This window comes from Stylophora pistillata, chromosome 4 (assembly GCF_964205215.1).
Source record: "Stylophora pistillata chromosome 4, jaStyPist1.2, whole genome shotgun sequence".
NCBI classification, from domain to species: domain Eukaryota; kingdom Metazoa; phylum Cnidaria; class Anthozoa; order Scleractinia; family Pocilloporidae; genus Stylophora; species Stylophora pistillata.
Window position 1 is genome coordinate 15,137,184 of NC_142522.1, and position 17,463 is coordinate 15,154,646.

A 17,463-nucleotide genomic window follows, 5' to 3' on the forward strand; every position below is an offset into this window, starting at 1 on the left:
GACGTCCTGATCCTATTCCACACACGAATTTTAAAAAATTTTCTTGTTGCGTGTATTTTAAACAGTATTTCACGCTTCACGAACTCTAACAAAAAAACTTCAAATCTCATCTTGCATCGCCTTTCTGTAAATTACACCCGTCACATCGTTAAGTTCAGAGCTGTCAATCAGCCAATCAGATAAGTGATCCATCTACTTGCGTGACCTGACTCGATTAACATTCAACACGTACCCTTGAACAAATAAATTTTGTGTTGAATGAAGAAAACGAGATGGCGGCGTTTCTTCTGTTGCTGTTTTTCGCCACTCTTTCAAGTTGTTTGGCAGCAAATATTGTCATGATTCCCATGTTTGGGAGGAGCCATCATCTGTTTGTCTCCCGACTTGGACAAGAACTGGCGGAGAGAGGTCATCAGGTATGCAAATTAGAAATGAGACTTCGAACAGACAAACTCAGCCTCTTGCACTTCGCAACGTCAAAGCAGCTGGATGATACCTAGATATGAAACGTATCTAATCATGTTTATGCAAGAAGGATATTTTAAAATGAGCAGCAGAGTATGAGATGAATAAAGTGTTCGTGGATTGTCATTATATCATTTGCTGACACAGCGACACTCTTAGTCACTTTGCTATGTAAAATAATTGGCGAGGATACATTTTTTTCGCTCGAAGAAATGGGAAGGAGTGATATGCATAGAAATACTTTATGGACAAAGCATAGTTAGAGTCAAATTTTCCTTTAGTTTTTCAGTTCTCAGCATCCTCTACTCTATGCCACAAGTTGTTTACGTTACTAACGCTTTCTGTGGTGTGATTAATTGCCGAACGTGACAGTCAAACGAAACCTTCTCTTACACTATTTTAAACTAATCCTGGGCAACTGTTGTACCTACCGCAAGTAAACCCAACTAATGCTGTGACGAATTCAAAGGCGGCTAATTTTCTCTTAAAATGATGGTAGTGTAGGTGATGCAATAATAATGTTTATTTTGTAAAGAGATTGTCCCGGGATCGCGCTGAGTGAAATAATATTGACTTCGTACTCTTTACTGAAGGAACATACACGAAAGACGTTAATATGGCCTGCAAGCTTGGCAATAACTTGAGCATCAAATCTACTCTAGTGACATCAATGATGAAATTTTTCTCCTGCTGACTCATGCGATCAACTTTGAGAACGATCATATACTACTTTATCAAACGAAATGAAAATAGCCTCGTCACCCTTGATCAATATCCAGATGGATTGCATCTTAACTTCACCGTTTCAAATCACCAATATGCCCATCGGGATGCTCATTAATTCTTAAAACATCTCTGCTGGGGTTTTTTGGAAAGAAAGCCGGAAGTTTAGAAACCTGTCAATTACCACATTGGAAGTGACTGTCTTTGTTTTGAATTCTTGCACAGAATCCTTGCACAGCTTAAATTACAATCATATTGGTGTACTTCTTTGGTTGAAAAATGTCAATATCCTAAAACCAGCAAAGATAGGAATTTGAATACAGGTATATTATGAAACAAAACACATCTTAACCAAAACCTAGAAAACATCAACCGTTGTCATACACAAATATGTTTAATTAGTATGTTTGGGTGGGGGGGGGGGGAGGTTGGGGGGGGTTGAGGGGACTTATTGTAATAGGGGAAAAGGTGGTTAATGCATAGCCCGATAATGCCTGAAAAAGACTTGTAAATATTTCCACAGGTCAAGATATATGTGGGAGCGAGCCAAAGTTATGCTGTAAATGATTCACTTGTACGAGTCTTCAACGATGACAATTTTCTTCCAGTGCTGCAGTCATCACCAAGAAGCTCTGAAACTTTCAAATCGTACAGCCCAAGACAAGGATGGCAAATGCTCTCCATGTATCAGTCAGTTTACTGTGATGACCTTCTTAGTAATACTGATGTCATGGAAGAGATATCTCACGCAGACCTCGTTGTTGGTGAATTCATTTACCTCTGTTCGACTTTAGTAGCTGATAAATTCTCACTTCCACATGTTCTGATAGCAGCTATCTCACTGGATTTTATCTCAGCATTCGCCTTCGGCTTACCCGCCCCACCTTCCTACATACCACAGTTTGGAGTTACTCTTTCAGACGAGCTAACATTTTCGGAAAGAGCCAGGAGTCTTTTTCAGTGGATTTTTCTGTATGTATCTTACATTTACGATCTCTGTCCCACTTTTGAGAAGATCAAGACAAAGCACAACATTACACCCGACAAGAGCATACAAGAAACACTTGGCACGGTTGATATGATAATCGGTCAAGCGAATTTCTTTATAGAGAAACCAAGGCCTCTTTATCCGAGTAAGTACCAACACTGTTTAATATGGGCACCTTTGTTTTTTCTAATTGCTGGTCAATAAAAACGTATTTTTATGTGCCTCATTCCCATAGGTCTGCGCGACGCGTGGAGATCAAATTTTTTTACGATGGTTATTTTTTGACTCGCGCGTCGGATTTCTCCGAAAAGGAGGAACTGCTTTTATCCTACTGAAAATCGGGTTCTCTAATTTCAGTAGCGGATCTAAGAGAGGGGCAAGCGGAGTCCACCCCCTCCCCTCTTATTTTGGGTAAAAAAAAAAAACAAAAACAATAAACGCAGGAAGAAGAAAAGCCGGCAGGTGAACACAAACAAACAAAAACGGGCCCCCCTTTGCTCAAGATCTATATCCGCCACTGAATTTGACAGTATGAGACAATGTTACGGTTGGTTGAATATTACTCCTAACTTTTTAAATTAAGATTAAGGTTTCAATGACTCTAAGCTAAAAAGAAAGTGAAAGTTCACGGCATTGACATTTTTTAAGTCATCCATTTAAGAGCAAGCCCTCACCAACGAGGTTGACCTCTTTAAAGTCATGAAATCTAAGAGAGTGTGCATAATTTTAGGTTTTTTTTCAGCAAGCACATGTTACCATGTAACATGTGCTTGCTGAAAAAAGCAATCCAGCGGATAGGATAAGATTCAGGGCTTCGAAGAGAAAAAAAAAAAGATTCATAATCGATCATCTTCCTTATTTTTATCTGGTAAGATCTTCATTTCACTCTAGATACACGTGTTGTGGGTCCATTCCTTGCCAGTCCAGCCAAATCTCTTCCAGACGAGTTAGATCAGTTCGTGCAGAAGGCTGGAGACGAGGGGGTGATCTTGGTGTCATTTGGCACAGTGGTTGGAGCAATGAGTGATTCATTACTGAAAATTATGGCTGAAACTTTCTCCAAACTACCACAGAAAATTATATGGAAACTCAAGCCCAGCGGTATGGTCGAGTAAATATAACGTAGTAATGAAAAAAGAAATTTAACACAGCCCTGATAAAAAGAAGAAACATTTTAAGACTGAACGTCTAGTGAGCAAAAATCATGAGCACGTTGAACCAAAACTGAAATTTTTCCACAGACTGGATGATTGGAGCTTCGTGGAAAACAGGGCCTTGTACAGGGTTAAATGTTGACTGTCCTCTTTAGGAAGAACCCACAACTTTATATAAGCTAGTAGAGAATTTGAATGAAAGAAACATCACATATCTGTAATGCTGAAAATTCAGAGGGCAATTGATTTCTTAAAGTATTTGAAAAAAGAAACTACCACCCTGGCCAAGACGCCTGATGGCACCTCCGAAAAACACATGCAATAAACGTTTAATATGAATGACATAAATATCGTATTGGTGCTACAACAGTTATAAAATTCTGATTGAAGACGGTTTCCTCCAAACCGTCTTCAAACAATATTGACTACTGAAGGTAACGATAAACCGAGGATAAAATGAGTGGATGCCTAATGGAAATGACACTGTATTTCTGCGTACATTTTTTACATTCCTCTAGGATATGGTACATTTTTTTCGCATTCCTCCAGGATATCGTAGCTATTCATGATATTCTTTCTCAATTTTGTACCGTGGCCGGTATGGACAAATTACGTACGTTATTTACCCAAAACACATGCAAACATTAACTTAATAATTTGCGGACAAACTTAACAAAAAGCCAGCAAACTTAATAAAATGCACGCAAACTGTAAAAAACGCTAACAAACTTAATAAAGGACATGCAAACTTAACAAAATGCGTACAAACTTAATAATGGACATGCAAACTTAACAAAATACGTACAAACTTAATAATGGACATGCAAACTTAACAAATTTTGCAGATATTTCAAAACTCACCGTAAGTGACAACATCAAATTGTTGCCGTGGCTGCCCCAGAATGACATTCTTGGCCACCCCAAGACACGCCTATTTATAGCACACGCAGGACTCAATGGAGTGCTGGAATCAGCCTACCATGGTGTTCCTATGATATGTTCACCTTTCTTCGGAGATCAATCACGCAACGCTCAGGTTGCAAAGCAGGCTGGGTTTGCTGAGGTGGTAGATCTTGATGCCACATCTGCAGAGGAGTTCGTTAGTTTGATACAGAAGGTTTTAACAGATCCCAGGTTAGTATCTCACGACTAAAATACCATTCCATCACTTTTTCAAAACACTCCCTCATTATTGTAAACCGAATCCAGATGAGGTTAAATTAAATGTCAAAAGCTCCTTATCATAGTGAAGTTCACAGCGCACCATACCTTTGAACTTTGGTAACCTACCAAGCCGAGAAAATTTGGTCTGTCACGTGACTGTACGTTTGTTCATGCAAGGTGCTATATTAAATAAGGTTGATCAATTCTCGAGCTCGTCAGAGCAACATTTTCCCTTGGTCCATGAACGTGACAAAACGAAAGACCCTGGGAACGAGGGCGTACATACAACACTACAACACTCAATATCCCGACACAATTTAACTCATTATCAATATTACCGGTTGCATTTTTTAGCTATCGAGAGAAAGCACAACGAATATCAAAATCTGTGCAGCTGTTGCCGCGTTCACCCGTCAAGGAAGCTGCTGATTGGGTAGAATACACGCAGGCTCAAGGTGGTTTGCAGTTCCTAAGACCACGTGGCCTAGATCTGCCGTTTTATAAGCTCTTCCTACTTGATGTTTTATTCGTGGTACTCTTAGTTTCAGTTGTTGTTTTATTGGTCATCATTCTGATGTTTCGATCTGTAATACGCTCTTTATCAGGGTCCTCAAGGAAAGAGAAGGTAAACTGAAACGAGATCGAGTTAGAAATCGGTTTTTATTCTGATTTGCATTACGACTTCTTGTAGTTCCTCTTGAACTATTCCCTAAATCAAATGATAGGTAAAATACATTTCAGTATGAGGTGAGATAATCTGTCATTAGTATTTCAGAGAGACCGTACATCTTAGATGACACGCGTTGATCTCTAGCCGACCACCATGTGAACACAGTACTAGTATACGTAGTACCAAACACATTTACAACATAGCTGAAGTAAAGCGCGCTCTGATTGGTCAATTTAGTGTCTATCATTTGCCCATGGGTGTACGTTGCTGACGTGAGCCAATGCAAAGACTTGCTTACGGGTGCTTGTTTTTTGCGGTCACGTAAGATTTGCTAAGTAGCAGGGAACCATTTTGCTACTATGTTTCAATGTTATGTTATAACACAAATGGTAAACACCGCAGTTTACACTATTTAAACAATAGAGTGTTTCTGTCGAGGAACTATCGGTTGATAGTTGCCCCGCGGAAATTTGATGTTCTTAAAACAAATAAGCTAGTTTATCAGACCGATAGTTCCGAGACGTAAACACTCTATTGTCTTTCTTGTTCACCACTAAATTTTCTTCCGCGCGCCAGTTGAAAAACAGTCAAAACCCACTAAATGCAGATCAATCAAATATTTATTCATGCGTACAGCCTGTCACAAATGTCAATAATTCGCAACCACTAAATAATACGTTATACCTGTCAGAATTGAAAAGTCACTGTTTTTCCGATCTGCCTAACTTCGCGGCCGTCAAACCATTCAAAATTCTTCACGAATGAGTACTATCCATCCGGGTATTTTCCGCGGACGGGCACTATGGGCTGATAGTGTCTCTCCACGGATAAACACTATCCCGTCACGTGATCAATTTAAACCAATACGAATCGGAGAAAATGTAGTGGTGAATCATAATGAGTTATGGATGCACACAGGAGGTTAGCTAAGCACCCAAGAAGCTAGAGTCACTCCCAGCTATCGCCGACACTATGGTGCTGCGTCGGTGGATGATTTGGTTTTACCAACAAAGTCTAATTGTTACAAGCAAAATAACCTGTGCAATCTGATTGGTACGTACAACATTCCCTGTGAAATCTGATTATTATGATCAAATTACCTTGCGCAACCTGATTGGTATGAGCAACGTACATTGCGCAATTTGATTGTTACGAACAGCATGCCCTGCGTAATCTGATTGGTACGAACAACATACCCTTCGCAATCTGATTGGTACAAACAACATACCCTTCGCAATCTGATTGCTACGAACAACATACCCAGCGCAATCTGATTGCTACGAGCAACATACCCTGTGCAATCTGATTGCTACGAACAACATACCCCACGCAATCTGATTGGTACGCACAACATACCCTTCGCAATCTGATTGGTACAAACAACATACCCTTCGCAATCTGATTGGTACGAACAACATACCCCGTGCAATCTGATTGCTACGAACAACATACCCAGCGCAATCTGATTGGTACGAGCAACATACCCTGTGCAATCTGATTGGTACGAGCAACATACCCTGCGCAATCTGATTGGTACGAGCAACATACCCTGTGCAATCTGATTGGTACGAGCAACATACCCTGTGCAATCTGATTGGTACGAGCAACATACCCTGTGCAATCTGATTGGTACGAACAACACACCCAGCGCAATCTGATTGGTACGAGCAACATACCCTGTGCAATCTGATTGCTACGAACAACACACCCTGCGCAATCTAATTGGTACGAACAACATACCCTGTGCAGTCTGATTGGAACGAACAACATACCCTGTGCAGTCTGATTGGTACGAACAACATACCCTACGCAATCTGATCGGTACAAGGAACATAACCTGAGCAATCTGATCGGCGAAAGCAACACTGCTCTCAGCGACTTAAATGTTATCAATATGATATTTTTTTACAGAAGATATCTCAATTGAATGACTGGCCTCAAAGATGTTGACTGCTCATTCAGATCAAATTAAAAGCCATTGCTTGGCCAGGTAAAAAACGTGGTCCTGTTGGCATTCTTTTGCTTAAAGCAGCACATAAGAACTTTTAGATGTACTGCATTCCGCATCAGATACTGCCGTCATTTTACCCGCAAACTATCAAAAAAAAAAAAAAAAATTAAAAGTATCCAAAATAAAGATGAAGAACGAAACATTTCTTTTTGGAAAATACAGCCTACGGTATTATGTGCTTTCTCGTGGTAAATTTCTAAAGCGAGTAAACGTTAGGCCTCTAAAAGGACGTAGCAAATGATGTCGTTAGTTATTACAAAGTTCAGAGTTCTCAAACGAGTAAAATGTTTTAAGGTGGCTGGTACCAGTTTTCATCTTTTTGATGGTTTGTAACTTTGAAAGAATACAACAAAAAGACTGACCAAGGCCAGTTGAACACTTTTACAGGGTTGAATTATATAATCATCGGTTATTCAAAAATAGGTGTCATTTCGTCACTAGAAGTTTCCATGGCAACGCTATCATAGGCTTATTTAGACGCATTTTTTAGCTTGTGGCTTAAATAATTCAAAAACTTACCCGGTGACCCCGTGTTTTTTTTTTCAGTGTTTGCATTTGGCACTTGAAAAGGAAAATGCACAAAGATTTTAAAAAAATTCTACCGAGCGGAATTTCAGAAAATCTAGAAAAAAGGCGATTTTCACACCTTGCAAATTTCCTTCCGTAGAATTTTCTATTTTTTTCTGATGATTCCTTTCGACGTTATTATCGTTTTGGAAGAATAAAAAGAAGGGGTCACCGGACTTGTTTTCATGCAATAGCTTTCGTGAGTTTAGCAATTTCCACGCGCGTTCTCGCGCATTTAAAAATCTGTATTCTATAAGATCGACATTTGCTCATGACCTGTTATAGCTACCGCTGTCAATTGCGTGTGCTCGCGCGAGCGCCTACGATGTTTACATACGTAAATTCGCCTTTACTGCTAAGAAAATCATTAAACAGCTGTCAAAGACAGCCTCAACACATCAAATACACGCTCTAAGGTAAACTTCTCACAAAAGTAGAAAAAGAAACACGCGCCGCCATCTTTGTTTTGAATTTTCATCTTTTGATCTCGCGCTTCTTTCGCACGTTTCTCTCGCGCGTCACGTCACGTTTTTTCTCGCGGCCTAAATTAAAAGTATCTAAAATAAAGATGAAGAACGAAACATTTCTTTTTGGAAAATACAGCCTACGGTATCATGTGCTTTCTCGTGCCATCAAATCAGTTTCCTTCCTCACAGTGTGAGTTTTGCCCAATCCATCTGCTTGCTTGAGTTGACTCGACTGAATGTCAGTCACGCACCCCCCCTGTACAAGTATATTCTGTCAGTGATGTATTACACAATGTGGCCGCGTTTCGGTTGTCGGTGTTTTTTCATTTGATGTAAATTATGTTGAAATAAATATCAGGAGACAAAAAATTTTGAAATTGACCTCCACGTGAAATCAAGCAATGTCACTGATACTCATGCCACGGGTGCTTGTGACAGTATTTCACTCGTCACGAATTTAAAGCTAAATCTCTCCTTACATTACCTTTCTGTAAAGTTCATCCGTCACATGCATATTCATTTTGGGCTGAATCACGTGTCACGTATAAACCCTTTGTCACCCACATCATTATTTCAGAGCTGTCAAACATGGAAGAAGCATCAATGTCAATCAGCCAATCAAATCACTTTTCGTCGTCCTGATGCAATTTTTGCGCAATCCATCTGCTGTCGTGACCTGACTCGACTAAAGTCAATATATTTTGTGTTGAATGTTTTATACAAGATGGTGGCGTTTCTTGTGTCGGTGTTTCTCGCTATTCTTTCTAGCTGTCTGGCTGCAAATATTGTCATGTTACCGATGTTTGGAAGGAGCCATTATATGTGCGTCTCCCGGCTTGGACAAGAACTGGCGGAGAGAGGTCATCAGGTATGCAAATCAGAGAGGAGACTAAAACAGCTAAACTCAGCCTCTTGCATTTAGCAACGTGAAGGCCGAGCTGGATGACACCTAGATAGTTTTAAAGAATTTTCAGCCCGAAGGCTGATCAAATTATGTTTACTTTTTGAAGGTTTGTGTGGTTTGATTAGACGCCTAAGTGACATACCGCCTCCCGGTTAGCTCAATTGGTTAGAGCGCTGGATTGTTGTGCGGGAAGTCGAGGTCGATGGTTTGAGCCCCGGCCGGACCAACACTCAAGGTCTTAAAATAACTGAGGAGAATGTGCTACCTTTCTATAATATCGAGAAATGGATAGACATTCTAGTCTTCTCGGATAAGGACGAATAAACCGTAGGTCCCGTCTCCTGCATCTATCTAGTTAATTTGGTTAGGCAGGGGACGTTAAAGAACCCACTCACGAGATTACTGTGATGTGGTCTGGCCTGTTTACTGGGAACTGGGGGAGGGGGCATCTTCAAATAAGTTTCCTTCGATTGTTTGTAAACTGCTGATGCAGTCCGGCCAAAGTCCCCCGAAAAGTGTTGTGATGCGCATTTGATCATATCCACATGTTAATTTGCGCAATATAAATATTAAATTATTATATTATTATTATTATTAATTATTATCGATAAGGAAAGTGACATGTTATTCTTAACTACTCCTAAGCACTGAACTATTGTACCTACCGCAAGTTTACTCCATCTCAGTAACTACTGCTGTGACAATTTTTCTTTTTAATAGCGTAATATAGGAAATGCAATGCTAACGTTGAGGTATTGTTTAATTTCTAAAGAGATTGTCCAACGCACTGAATGAAATAAGTTCCACTTACGAAGGGAACATGCACGCAAGACATTATACGGTCTGGAGGCAATCCTGTCCACCGACGTCAATGATATGATTTCATTTTTCCAACTGATTTGAAAACGATCGTGTACTGCTACATCAGACGGAATGATGATGGCCTAGTCATTCGTGATCAATGTCAGGAAGGATTACATTTTGACTTCATCTGCGATTTTAAGGATTAAAGCACTCGAATATACCCACCGGGGGCTTATTAATTCCTACGGCTTCTCCGATAGGTGCCCTTTGAAGCGAGCAGGTTTTTACGTGACGCTATCGAAATTAAAAAAATAAGGAATTATCAATCTTTTAGAGATTTTACTTCACATAGTTATTAGAGCAGCTGAAGACTTATCTTTTTACAAATTTTATAGTTTGTTAGATATTTCGTCTTGTGATAAAGCAAGGTTGAAAGTTTCTAAGCTTTTGCTTTCACGCAAGTTAAGAAAAAGTGACTTATCCGCTGAGATTTCGCAATATGAACTGTCTTTGTACGGGAATGAATACTCAAATAGATGTTTATGAATCCTCAGAAGACAACTACGGGCTTTCAACAGAAAAACTCGACGACAAATGTTTTTATTAGCCTCCAACGGCTATATTTGAGCTCCTTAGAGCACAGGCGGCCCAAGAGTGTTGAGTGTGATTTTGGGATCTAAAGGTCATTAACGGGAACACCTAACAGTAAAAAAAAAAAAAAGGATAATAAAAGGTGTAATATAAATGACAGAAACGAGGTTAGGTGACTTACAGTACGGGCCGAGTTTAGTAAGGAGTTTTCCCTGGGTAAAAAAAAACGTCAATATTTCAAAACTAACCAAGATAGGCTTTTAAATACAGGTATATTTTGAAAATAAAAATAAATCTTAACCAAAACCTTGAATACATAAACCGTTCTCGTACGCAAATATGTTATAATTCTACGTTTATCCATTTACATAGCATTCTTACTTTCCTCCTAAGTTTTCTTTTCAACTCTCGGTGCATGCGTAACTCCTAAATGTAATATAACTGTCCCAAATGTATATAAGTTCTAAATGTAATAAGATTTGGTCCTAAATGTAATAAAGTTCTAAATGTGGCAACATTTAGTCCTAAATGTAATAAGCCTCCAATGTCAGTGCATTGTTGCTAGAGAGGAAATCCGCATTGAGGTGCCACAGTGACAGCTGTTGCATCAAAAAATCCCCTGACCAATGTTCATGTCATATTACGGGCTCGCTGATATCAATCAGCGTTTTCTGCTTGCTAGACTTAAGTAGAGAAGAATTGGCTGCAAACCGTCATACTGATTAACAATTGACATAAAATGACACCTTGCAAAACAATGAGTACCTGACCAATACTGGAAAAATGTGATAACGTTATACTTGTGTGATCAGTGATGGTGTTAATAAGTCATAAACCAAATTACAAACTTGGACAAGAAAGTTCCCTGACTTATAGGTCGGACAATTTGCAGACTCAGATTGATACATTTTTTTGTCTTCCCTTGCCTGACTAGACCTTGTTAGCATGCTCAAAAAAAAATGAGAAATAGAGATTTATCACTTTCAAATTCTTGAATATCTTCGTGAGTATGGACAAAATAATGTTTCTCCCTTCTTGATCGTGAGATGCATGCAACAAATCCGACAAATGAATAAGGTGTTACATGGGTCTGCATCAAATGATATACTCAGTGACTTACATTTAACAGGTGTACTAATTGATTTGCGGTGTACCAGTTGGTTTAAAGAACAATAAGAAAAGGAAATAAGGTTTGTTCGACGCACTAATGCCCTTTATTGACTAAGCCAAGAGAATATAAACTCTCTTGACCAAGCTTGTTCGGTTAAGATGGCCGGATATTAGCCTTGTTCTTTTCTGCGTTTTTATGGACCTCGACTTCGTCTCGGTACATGAAAATGCAGTAAAAGAACTCGGCCAATATCCAGCCATCCTGACCTCACGCTTCAAGGGTCAATAACGCATATGAATAAATTTCATGCAGACCCATACAAATCTTGCAAGGGAAGAAAGTGCAAAAACTGCACTTCAGAGCCCGGAATTTGTCCAACGTTTAAGTTAGTGGACTTCCTTTTCCTTGTAATTTGGTTCATGAAGCGTTAACTTGAGCACTGATCATACAAGTATATCGTCATATTTTGTGGCACTAATGAGTCCGAGCCAATGATATAGAGGTATTGGTCAGCGTTCTCTTTGTTTTGAAGTCTGCCAATTTGATGCCTAAAGCACATCAGTATAAGGGTTTGTAACACATACTTCTCGAGCTACGTCTCTAGCAAATAAAAAGACGCTGATTAATATCAGCGAGCCCGCATATGCCATGAATATTGGTCAGAGGGTTCTCTGGTGCAACAGCTGTCACTTTAACATCTCGATGTGGATGTCCGCTATAACATGCACCAGCGCAGTCAAACGATTGCATTGGAAGCTTATTACATTTAGGTTTAAATGTTATTACATTTAGGACTTCAACAGGGAGGGGGGGAAGGAAGGGGTTTCCATATATCCTAATATATCCTAATAAGGCCTGAACAAGAATTGCAAATGTTTCCACAGGTCAAGATATATGTGGGACCGACCCAAAGTTATGCAGTAAATGATTCACTTGTACGAGTCTTCAACGATGACAATTTTGCAGCAGGGATGCGGTCAACATCAAGAAGTGCTCAATCCTTAAAATCGCTAAGTGTAATAGAAACATGGCAAAGGCTTTATAGATACCAATCCGTTTACTGTGATGACCTTCTTAGTAATACGAATGTCATGGAAGAGATATCTCACGCAGACCTCGTTGTTGGTGAATTCGTTTACCTCTGTTCGACTTTAATTGCTGATAAATTCTCACTTCCTCTTGTTATGGTATCAGTTACCTCACTGGATGCACCCACAGCATTCGCTTTCGGCTTACCCGCCCCTCCTTCCTACATACCACAGTTTGGAGTTACTCTTTCAGACATGCTAACCTTTTCGGAAAGAGCAAGGAGTCTTTTAGGATGGATTTTTTTGTATGGATCGTACATTTACGATCTGTGTCCCCCTTTTGAGAAGATCAAAGCCAAGCACAACATTACACCCGACAAGAACATACAAGAAACATTTGGCAGAGTCGACATAATAATCGGTCAAATGGATTTCTCGATAGACAATCCAAGGCCTCTATACCCGAGTAAGCACCAACGTTTTTCAAAATAAGCATCTTTGATAGGATAGCTGATAGGACGGAGTTTCCTCGACTCCGAAAGGAGAAACAATAATTTCAACGGATCGTGTTAGTGCGGCTTTCCCATTTTTAGCGATTTCCTTTTGTGTTCCTAATTACATTTTTACGTTTTGCACGCGCATATTTCTTATTGCTTTTCGCATTCTTCCACTTACGTTGATTTATATTCTGTTAGATTTTTTCGTATAAGTTTGCTTTGTTCAATTTCATTTTGTATAAACTTCTCGGTTAAATTCAGCATTAGAGTATCAGAGTATCAGTCCTTTAGATCAACGTCGATTATTTTACTGCGATCAACTCCTAGTTTTCCGCCTTTCGTGTGCACAAGATCATACAACGTTTGCAAATGTTTTTCCTTGCACGATTGCTTTTCCTCAGTTGTTTACGTTTCTATTCCTTCTACTTGTATTTTGCAATAACTAGTAATTATTTTGTTTTTTTAGGCAACCGCGATCGACCATAATGTAAGAAAGTTAAAGTGCGCGTTGAAACCGGTCTTGTTGGCAGTTAAAGATCGTCTTCCTCAGTTAATCTCAGTTAAGATCTCCACTCTCTCTAGATACACGTGTTGTGGGTCCATTCATTGCCAGTCCAGCCAAATCTCTACCAGACGAGTTAAATCAGTTCGTGCAGAAGGCTGGGGACGAGGGCGTGATATTGGTGTCGTTTGGTACAGTGGTTGAAGCAGTGAGTGACTTATCACTAAAAATTATGGCTGAAACCTTCTCCAAACTACCACAGAAGATTATATGGAATCTTAAACCGAACGGTATGGTTTTTCTCACACAGAAATGATAATTAGAAGAAATTTTAAGTGCTTAAACTGAACGTCTTGTGTAAAGTAACTAATGAGCAGGTCGAACTAAAACTGAAATTATTCTCTCAGACTAGGCAATTAAGAGTTTTGTGGAAAACAAGGCCCAGTGCAGGGTTTGTTTTATATGCAATGTAAAGCAAAAACCGACAACTTTGTATAAATCATCGCAAAACGATGAAGTATTCATTTAATAAGAAACAACTATCCTGGCCACGACGTTTGATGGAGATCTACTGATAACCGTTCCATTGGTTCTGTAACAGTAAAACTGGTAAGCTTCTAATCGAAGGTTCCTCCCACAAACAGTATTACGGACTTTACTGAAGTAGTCAGGACGGTTACTGTGCTAGTGAAGACGTCGATTTACATTTTTCATTGGAATTTTACGAAAGGCTGGACATGTTTACCGTCTCTTATGGTGCCACATGAGCAGCGTTTAGTTCCAAACGGAAACTTATAATAAGTAATTTGCCGTCGGGGTTTCCGTTTTCAGACCACGCAAATTTTGATGATTTCACGTGGTTGTTTTGCAGAGGAGGGATAAGAAGTGTACAAAGTTGTGAAACGCACGTGCTAAGCTCTTGTTCTGCCTATTAGATCTTTTGTTTTGCCACGTCCTCCCTGCCGTGTGATAACGAAGGTGACGATTAAACGAGGATAAGATGTGGGAGACTACATAACGAAGATGACACAGTATTTGCGCATGCATTTATTTGCATTATTATGTCCAGGATAATGCCGCTAGTCATGATATTTCGTCTCTTGAAATTTTTCAGACAGTTCAAAACTCTCCATCAGCGACAACGTCAAACTTTTGCCATGGCTACCTCAGAATGACATTCTTGGCCACCCCAAGACACGCCTATTTATCGCACACGCAGGACTCAATGGAATGTTGGAATCGGCTTACCATGGTGTTCCTATGATATGTTCACCCTTTTTCGGGGATCAATCACACAACGCCCAGGCTGCAAAGCAGGCTGGGTTCGCTGAGGTGGTGGACCTTGATATCACATCAACAGAGGAGTTTTTTAATTTGATACAGAAGATGTTAACAGATCGACGGTTAGTTTCTCACAACCAAAATACTATTCTTTCCATCAATTTTTACAACAAGCCTTCACTCACGTAAAATCAAGGCTCAATCAAATTGACTTCACAGAAGAACCGCTTATTATCATAACTTCGATCAATTCTCGGGCTCGTCGAAGTAACGTTTCCTCTTGGATCATGACCGTGAGAAAACGAAAGATCCTTGGAACGGGGTCGTACATACAACACTTTCAAGTATGCAATGAATATATGGAGTTCATATATGTGGTATCATACGTATTTAATACCGCAGTTCAAAATATATGAACTTCATATATTCATTGCATCTGATTTATCATCACGGGTTTATTACGAATCAACTTAACGGCCTGCTCTCAGTTGGCTTGTTAGCTCAATTGGCAGAGCACTGCACTAGTATCGCAGAGGTCAGTGGTTCGAATCCCGTACAGGCCTCATTTTTTTCAGGTTTGATTTTCGCTATTGCATAAATAGCGCTATCTACTGCGAAGGATCGTGCATCATACGTACTTTCAAGTATGATTAACAATTGGTTCATGCTTTAGCGTGCACTATCGAGTTATGGAGCACGCGGGAAGTTTGGAGAGCACGAAAGAAGCGTAAGAGTTGCCCGAGGCGATAGCCGAGGGAAACTCTGGCTTCTTGAGTGCTCTCCAAACTTCCCACGTGCTCCATAACTCGATAGTGCACAGCTGAAAGCATGAACCAATTGTTTTAGAACATAGCCGGTGCATCAAATCTGACGCGAAAAACGGACAACAATATCAGTTGAAGCGAATCGTGACGGCGCTGATGCCGAGTCTCCTTTTCCGTTGTTTTTCTCTTTGTCTGCCTCGTTTAAGAACTCTAGTCCAAGGGAAAAGGTCGAAAAATTGTCTTCGTTTTGGGACTAGTAGGCCGAGTCTCTGTTTGTATCCATTATTGTCGCGAAATATATTGTTTTTCCCTGCGCTAACAATGGCCGCTCGCGCGAAAAAAAATTTCTGGCGAAGCAATTTGCTGACGCTATCAGCGTGCACTATCAGGATTTTGAGCACCCTTGCGTATACTGCATTTGATTGCGCGGCTCTGCTTGCTATGTTCTAAACTAAATTATTAAAAACTGGATCATTGGATAATGCAACTCGAGACTTTTTATTGGCTTAGCCATTGTGGTATATGAGCCAATATACCATAATCTAATATCTGTACATTATAACATCCGGTTTCTTCTTACAAAATAAAGTCGAGAAGATTTGTCTAATATCTTGGGGGAGTTTTTTTTTAAATAAAACAATTATTCCACTCGTGCTTGTTGGATATGAGATGATTATAGCCAACTCGGCGCTACGCGCCTCGTTGGCTTTCTATCATCTCATATCCAAAGCACGCTCGTGGAATAATTGTTAAATAGGGAATAGAATTGAAGGTGCACTCTTATTGGCTTCTCAAACTCCCAACATCGTTTGCTATTCACCTCCGAGAACTTCCGCGGAATTTGCGCCCGAAAATATTGTAACGGTTGCAGGAAAAAATGGGTTAAAAGAAATATCTTTTGTTATATGTTACCTCACTGTCTCAGTAAATACTAAAACATGTGTTCACCTCAGTGTCGGTGGCTAGTGATGGATAATTACCTCGCCGCTTCGTGGCTCAATAAATATCCACCATTAACCACCTCCACTTTGGTGAATCGTTGATAAATATCGCTGTACTATTGATCTCCTTGCCTCAACCTGATATCAATATCAACAGTTCCAATTTTATCCCTTTAGCTATCGAGAGAAAGCACAACGAATATCAAAATCTGTACAGCAGTTGCCACGTTCACCCGTCAAGGAAGCCGCTGATTGGGTGGAATATACGCAAGCTCAAGGTGGTTTGCAGTACCTGAGACCTCGTGGCCTGGATCTGCCGTTTTATAAGCTCTTCCTCATTGATGTTTTATTCGTGGTACTCTTAGTTTTAGTCGTTGTTTTATTGATCATCATACTTATGTTTAGATCCGTCCTACGCTGTTTGTCAGGTTCCTCAAGGAAACAGAAAGTAAACTAAAGCACGATCGAGTTAGGAATCGGTTGTTATTCTGATTTGTATGACCACTTCTTAAATAAAGTGATCCAGTTTGTAGCTTCTTTTGAAATCTTTTATTCAATAAGTGATCAGTAAATGTGATTTCGTGTTTTTAGAAGGTAGATTATGGACGGGACAGGAACTGGCATACGCTGTCATCATTATTTCAGAGAGACCATGTATCTTAGTTGATGTACTTTGATCTTCATCCAACTCTTAATTCAGTATTTTTCCAACGTGTGACAATAACTGCTTTACAACGTTTTCTTGAGGTTTTCGAAAAATCGTCATCGCTTACACCTTTTTGATGTAAATTTTGTCCAAATGAATATTAAGAGACGGAAAAGGTTGAATTT

General features: G+C 39.7%; 2 protein-coding genes across 2 annotated transcripts; both read left to right on the top strand.

Moving 5' to 3' along the window:
- Nucleotides 1-149: 149 nt before the first annotated feature.
- On the top strand, nt 150-5,396 carry LOC111322128 (UDP-glycosyltransferase 3A1). Its single transcript, XM_022925187.2, has 5 exons — nt 150-416; nt 1,712-2,321; nt 3,068-3,277; nt 4,176-4,464; nt 4,849-5,396. Exons 1-5 carry the CDS (start codon nt 273-275, stop codon nt 5,126-5,128), a joined length of 1,533 nt encoding a protein of 510 aa, XP_022780922.2. The 5' UTR covers nt 150-272; the 3' UTR covers nt 5,129-5,396.
- A 269-nt stretch (nt 5,397-5,665) lies between these two features.
- On the top strand, nt 5,666-17,164 carry LOC111322138 (UDP-glucuronosyltransferase 2B33). The gene is made up of 5 exons (XM_022925198.2): nt 5,666-9,077; nt 12,504-13,113; nt 13,727-13,936; nt 14,761-15,049; nt 16,810-17,164. Exons 1-5 carry the CDS (start codon nt 8,718-8,720, stop codon nt 17,087-17,089), a joined length of 1,749 nt encoding a protein of 582 aa, XP_022780933.2. The 5' UTR covers nt 5,666-8,717; the 3' UTR covers nt 17,090-17,164.
- The last annotated feature ends 299 nt before the right edge of the window (nt 17,165-17,463 follow it).

What these genes read in the sequence shown, in the direction of transcription:
- LOC111322128 (XM_022925187.2), top strand. Translation starts at nt 273, where the DNA reads ATGGCGGCGTTTCTTCTGTTGCTGTTTTTCGCCACTCTTTCAAGTTGT. An exon ending in ACCAAGGCCTCTTTATCCGA is followed by an intron (nt 2,322 to 3,067) that starts GTAAGTACCAAC and finishes ATTTCACTCTAG; the next exon opens with ATACACGTGTTGTGGGTCCA. An exon ending in AAGGTTTTAACAGATCCCAG is followed by an intron (nt 4,465 to 4,848) that starts GTTAGTATCTCA and finishes TGCATTTTTTAG; the next exon opens with CTATCGAGAGAAAGCACAAC.
- LOC111322138 (XM_022925198.2), top strand. Translation starts at nt 8,718, where the DNA reads ATGCATATTCATTTTGGGCTGAATCACGTGTCACGTATAAACCCTTTG. An exon ending in TGGCGGAGAGAGGTCATCAG is followed by an intron (nt 9,078 to 12,503) that starts GTATGCAAATCA and finishes ATGTTTCCACAG; the next exon opens with GTCAAGATATATGTGGGACC. An exon ending in AAGATGTTAACAGATCGACG is followed by an intron (nt 15,050 to 16,809) that starts GTTAGTTTCTCA and finishes TTATCCCTTTAG; the next exon opens with CTATCGAGAGAAAGCACAAC.